The sequence below is a fragment of the Ochotona princeps genome, chromosome 26, assembly GCF_030435755.1.
Source record: "Ochotona princeps isolate mOchPri1 chromosome 26, mOchPri1.hap1, whole genome shotgun sequence".
Taxonomy (NCBI): domain Eukaryota; kingdom Metazoa; phylum Chordata; class Mammalia; order Lagomorpha; family Ochotonidae; genus Ochotona; species Ochotona princeps.
The window spans coordinates 2,487,739-2,494,145 of NC_080857.1; the positions used below are offsets into that span (position 1 = coordinate 2,487,739).

At 54.7% G+C, this 6,407-nt stretch overlaps 1 protein-coding gene across 4 annotated transcripts in view; it reads right to left on the minus strand.

Annotated features, from left to right (window-relative positions):
• The window catches only part of WDR25 (WD repeat domain 25), a 116,859-nt gene extending 110,533 nt beyond the window's left edge, over positions 1–6,326 (minus strand). For 2 of the 4 annotated variants that reach the window (XM_058655229.1, XM_058655226.1), the window contains exons 1-2: positions 5,685–6,283; positions 1,156–1,982 (exon numbers count right to left, since the gene is read on the minus strand). In XM_058655229.1, coding sequence (XP_058511212.1) covers positions 1,156–1,956 — 801 coding nt within the window. In that variant the 5' untranslated portion in view covers positions 1,957–1,982; positions 5,685–6,283. The other 2 variants (XM_058655227.1, XM_058655228.1) reach the window with 2 other exon arrangements.
• Between the last annotated feature and the right edge of the window lie 81 nt (positions 6,327–6,407).

Sequence of the window (6,407 nt, forward strand, 5' to 3'; positions counted from 1 at the left end):
ACACTGCTCAGTGGATGCTCCATGGGGAAGTTGTTCAGAACAAACTTCTCTGAACTGCGTATCAGGAATTTGAAACACAGGAAAGCAAAGGGAAAAGCCAAAACATGGTGGGAAGCAGCTCCGAAAACTTGTAAGCGGAGCTCAAGCAGGACAGCTGGCTGCCCCTTGGAGTCCGGGCCAGCCAGATAACATCCACCCCGGCCCTCTGGAAGAAAGACAAGTGGGAGACCTGGGGCCACAGGGTCACCCAGCACAGACCCACTCCGGGACGCCAGACGCCTCCGGCGTAGCCCAAGGACAGACCAGAAGAGGCGCTGAGCCTGGTGTGGTAAGTCACAGGAGGCCAGGCTGCAGACAGACCCAACAAGGCTCCGCTGGCTGAATCTGAAGCCAAGTCCCCTTCCCTTGAAGCCCCCCCTTTCGCCCCAAAGGAGGCAAGCCACCTAGAGACACTCACCCACATGCATCTTTGGGTCTCTCCATGCAGTCCGCCTGCCCTATTCAGATGGGCTGTTCAAGCCTTTGCCCCAACGTTTGGTTACACCTGGCACTCCCATTTTCTAAAAACAAACGTCTCGTTCCAGCTGGTGTCGGATTCAGCAGGACACTCCTACTTGTTTTCTTTGTTCTAAAGCCAGATTACCGACACACAAATGCCAATTATTCCTCCCTGGCGCACGATGTGATGCACAAAGAATCACAACACACTATCAAAGGATTAAAAAAACAACAAAAAGTGAGTACTCGTCATGCAGCGTGGGCGTGGCCACACAGTGAATTCCAGTAACCAGCTTCTAGGAAGCTATCAGTGAACTACAGGGGACAGGTACAGGACACACAACAGCACAGTAACTGCATGCTTAGCTATCAGGTGTTAGAAACCGCTGCAACGTCTAACAGTGCAGGCAAACACAGTCCAACCAGATGACAAAATATGATTTCATCAGGCAGCTGCAGCACCATTTTTGTGACACTCGCAGCGAACAGGGATGGGCCACACGGACCAACAACGCATGACCAACAGGAGAGCAGCCCGGCTGACAGAAGCGACAGAACAACAGGCACGCGTAGCCCACAACCACCCCGACCATCCACACTCTGTTCCGATACAGGTAACACCGCCTAGGGAACAGCGAGTCCCCACTTGAGGCTCACCTTGAAGGTCTTGTCCATGGATGTGGAGAGCAACAGGTGACTCGCAGAGAGTACAGGGCACCACTGGATGCTGTTCACGGGGCCCCTGTGGCCTCTCAGGTGGAAGAGCACTTTGCTGGGAACCTGGGTCTCTCTATGCTGGCCTTTCAAGTAGGGCTGGATGAACTCAGACACTCGGGGGGCCACGCTGCAAGGGGCTGGGGCACAGCCTGCGGGCGGACGCGGCGGCTCCGTGTTCTCACTCCTGCCTGCTTCCACGCTCTCCACTGGCAGCTGCTGCAGTCTCTTTGGCACATACGGGATAACACTGTCCTCACCCTTTTTCCTCTGAGAAAAGCTGACTGTCTTCAGACGGTCTGTGGCTTCAGACTTGCTCTGGGCACAGAGCGGTGACCTGCAGGTGTCCCACGAGCGTTTCACTGGCTTCAGGCAGGCGGTGGCCAGGGGCAGGGTGCTGGCCGGGGCATGGCTTGTCCACAGAGAAGAAGAAGGGTGACTGGTGGGCAGAGTGACTTCCGGCTCCTTCCCAGGCCACTGGAGTCTCTGGCTAGGGCAAGATCCCTGACGGCCCCTCCCAAGCCGAGCCAGCGGGAGACGCTGCTCCCCAGCACCTCGACACGAGGCAGGATCTGCGGGCAGCACCATCCCTGCTGCTATGGCCAGCGTCCCAGATGCCCAAGCTGGCCCAGGGGCAGCAGCCGTAGTGGCTGCACCTATCACGCGGTCAGCAACACGGACACTGCCCATAGCCTCCGGCTCAGCATCCGAGTCCGAATCGTCATAAGCCACCAACGAGGCCATCCTTCTTGTGCTCCTCCACAAACTACCTGAGAGCAAAGGAAGTCGAGCGTCAGAAAAGGTGTGTATGGCTTGAGCAGCTCACATCACCAGGAAGTGCAAGACTGCAAACCCCACAAGGGTAAACACACTAACCAGGGGCTGGCATTGTGACTGTCCATGATGGGCACTGGTTCAAGTCTTGGCTGCTTCAGTTCTGATCCAGCTCCCTGCTAACACACTCAGGGAAAGCAGAGGATGGGACAAGTCCTTGGGTCCCTGCACCAGGTGGGAGACCCGGAAGCAGCTCTCACTGACTGACTTCAGACCGGGCCAGCCCTTGTAGTCATGTGGGGTATGAACCAGTACAAGGAAGAACTCGCTCTGGTGCTCTCTCTCTCTCTCTCTCTCTCTAGTCATGTGGGGTATGAACCAGTACAAGGAAGAACTCTCTCTCTCTCCCTCTCTCTCTCTCTCTCTCTCTAGTCATGTGGGGTATGAAGCAGTACAAGGAAGAGCTCGCTCTGGTGGTCTCTCTCTCTCTCTCTCTCTCTAGTCATGTGGGGTATGAACCAGTACAAGGAAGAACTCTCTCTCTCTCCCTCTCTCTCTCTCTCTCTCTCTAGTCATGTGGGGTATGAAGCAGTACAAGGAAGAGCTCGCTCTGGTGGTCTCTCTCTCTCTCTCTCTCGTCATGTGGGGTATGAACCAGTACAAGGAAGAGCTCACTCGCTCTCTCTCTCTCTCTCACACACACTCTGCTTTTCAAATAGATAAATATGTCTTTGAAACTTATTTTAAAAACTAAGAAAATGAGAACTCTGGGATAGTTGAGAATAAATCTACAAAAATTGGAAGACCTACATGAACAAAACTAACACTTTTACTATAGGACATAAAACCAACTAAAAGGAAATACAAAGCCTAGACACTTGGCTTTTTTTAATTTTGTATTTATTTTTCTTATATAGCATTCAAACAGGGGTCTTGTTTCCACTGGTTCACTTTCCAAATACCTGCAAGAGCCAAGGCTGGGCCAGGCCAGCGACAGGAAGCGTGAACTCAGTCCAGGTCTCTCCCTGGGCCTTCTTCAACCATCCTGCACTGTCCCCTGCCCCCCGAGTGTGCATTAGCAGGAAAATGGATCAGAAGCGCAGAACTGGAATCTGATACAGTCTCCATACAGGCTGCAGCACCCCAAGCAGCACCTTTACCACGGTGCCTTGCAAGGTCAGGGTTAGCAGTTGGCATGACCACACCAGGTACACCTCCACTTCACCCCTCCTGACACACACAGGCCCACAGCAGAAATGAGAGGACCAAGTCCTGACCCAAGGAAGGCTGTCCGCAGCCCACCACCGGGACTGGCCAGCCCTCCTTCGCCCTCCCCTGGAGCTCTAGCCATTCTTTGCTCCATGCCTACAAAGCTCCTTTCTCCACTCACAGCCCAAGCCACAGGCCAGACGGAGGGCTTGATGGGCATCTGTCTGCCCATGTGCAGTGGCAGCAAGCCTAAAGGTCTTATCCAAACCAGCCCCGTGAGACCCAGGAAGGTGGAGTCACATTTCAGTGAGTTCCACTTTTAAAATATCCCCCTCATTGCTGAGTCACCGTATTCAGGAACTCCCCATCATTTGCAGAGTTTGGTGATTTGGCCTGGAGCACAAGCTTTTAATTTTGTGCTGTTAGCAGGCTACACTGCCAGGAGGAAGCCAAGGTCCAGAGCCACAGAGCCAGGTGGGGAAACAACCTCCAACACTCCAGCAAGGAACTTAGGAGCCCCACCCTAGGAAGCCACCCTGAGGTTCCCTCCCGAAGGTGGATCAGGTCAGCCACAGCACATTCTCTCCCTGGGCAGGCATTTGCACCAGAGGCTAAGAGGATGCATCTGACACCCACAGCCCATACAGAAGGCCCCAAGGGGTCAAGTTCCCCTTCAAATTTCAACTTATGCTGGCATGCACCCTGGAAGACAGCAGGTAATGTCCCAGCTACCTCGGTCCCTACACCCCAGGTCTAGAGCTGCACTGAGTAGCACACTACCAGCTTTGGCCTGGGCAAGTCCCAGCTGTTGTGGGCATTTGGGGAGTGAATTAGAATATGAAAAATTGGGCCGAGCACGGTAGTCCAGTGGCTAAAGTCCTCTTCTTGCGTGCCAAAGTGTAGGAGGACATTGTGACCCTAGGTCAGCGAGCACAGGATTACAGTTGATTGGATAATATTTGCATGAAAATAACCAAATGGCTACCTTTTATATACCTGATTGGATATCATTTGAATAAGAACAGTTGAGTGGACAGTATGTGTATGAGAATACTTGATAGAATATACAAAAGGAGTTCCAAACAAAAGTATAGAAACAGTTGATGGGCTTTGTTAATAAGCTCAATACCTCCTCCCTTATCCTATATGACCCTCAGTGTATAAACTCTGATGCCACTAATAAACTTCAGCTTTGACCATCAGTCAGAGTCCACGCATGTTATTATCAGCGACACCAAAGATCCCACATGGGCACCAGTTCATATCCTGGCGGCCCTGCTTGCCATCTAGCTCCATGCTTGGGGCCTGGGAAAACAGTGGAGGATGGCCTTGGGACCCTGCTGCACCCATGTGAGAGATCCGAAAGAAGCTCCTGGCTCCTGGCTTCAAATCAGCTCAGCTCCAGCCATTGTGGCTGCTTGAGGAATGAATCAGTAGATGGAAGATGTTCCTCTCTGTCTCTCCTCCTCTCTGTATATCTGACTTTCCAATAAGAATAAATAAACCCTTTTTTAAAGAGAATATGAAAAATCAATCATTTTTCTCCCTCTCTTTTTTGTTCAACTAAAATGAAAAAAAAAAAAAGACAAAAATTTTTTTTACACTTTCTAACTAAAATGGTGACATGCTGAAGACCAGCAGCTCAGGAACAGTCCTGCAGCACAGCGGCCTCGGGTGCAGCTTGCAACACCAGCCATCCCCATCAGAGTGTGGCAGCTGCAGGCTACTCCGCTGCCCACCCAGCTCCCTGAGAACACACACAGCAAACGGGCATCACAAGACACGAGTTCTTGGACCCCCTGCTACCCACAAAGGAGACCCTGATGGAGCTCTGGGCTCCTGGCTTCCCCTAGCTGTTGTGGCCCTGTGGCAATGAACCAACAGATGGAAAAGCTCTCTCTCCTACTCTCTGTGCTGCTGTTTCAAATAAGTAAATCTTGGAAGGGAGGGGAGGCCATCAATCTTCAAAAAAATGGGGGAGAGGGGACCTCCAACCCATCTGAGCCACTGCAGACCCCCAGAGAAGGTTTCCCCACCTCCTAGGAGCAACCAACCACCTACCCACATCTTACCCAGGTAGGAGGCGCCCCACGGCCATACAGGGCCGGTCATGCGCAGTCTGCTCTGCTGGCAGGGCTGACCAATCACAACCTGATCCAGACAGCCGACCACACCCACATGCACAGTCACAGCCTAAGCAGTCTTAAGAATGGGATCAGACTTCTCAAAGTTATAATGGATTAATCACAAAGTAACTGAATTGGGACCCTGCTAACCACTTGACATTTCTCCAAAAACTTAGCCTGGTCCTGGGCCCCCAACTCAACTGCTGTGCCCAGATGTCATCCACCCTAGCACCCAACTCCTGCCCGCACGGGTGCATCGCGGCCCACCCTGGGGTCCACTGCAGCCTTCGCTGGGCAGCACTGCAAAGCAGCTCCATGGCCAAAGTTCAAACAGTGAAGAGGGCTGGCGCCTGGGCTACTCACCGCCTTAGGAACGTGGAGCACCAGGCCAGGGCTGCCCAGGGCTCACCAGGACAGACGGATGTCAGCTCACAAGACGAAAACCCACACAGAAGAGGTGGCCGCGGGTCACGGAGGGAGGTGCAGGCAGGCCCAGTAGGAGGGTGACAGGTGGGGAACGGGGCACACCCAGGAGCCAGGCAGCCCACGCTGACGGGGCTGCTGCATTAGGGTGCCAGCCCAAGCAGCAGACCCCACAGGGCAGGGCTACTCCACAGGTGCCCCGTGTTCAGAACAGCGCAGAGCGCAGCCTGGCGGGAGGGGGCGCCCACGAGGCACGGGGTGGACGGGGCGGCCTCAGGACCCACGCGGTGGCCAGCCCTACGCTGGGGATGCCCGGCATGGGTGCAGGGGACACGCGGGTCCCGGACCCCACCCCAGGGACCACACACAGGGGACTGCGAGCGAAAGGGGTCCTCAGGGGCGATCAGGAGCCGGCCGAGCCGTCAGTAAGAACCGGGAGAGGAGATGGCGGCGAGCCGGACGAGAGACCCGAGCTGAAAGGCGCGGACCCGGAGCACCCCGGGAGCTCACGGCCGCCTCTCCACCCTCCCGCCCCGGGCCCGCGGCTCACCACACGCACCGGAAGCGCTCACCTCTTCCAGAGCCCGGCCCGCCAGCTCTCGTCCTCCCACTGGCGTTCCGCCGCGACGCTGGGGCCGCCAGCCAATCAGAGGCCGCCTCCAT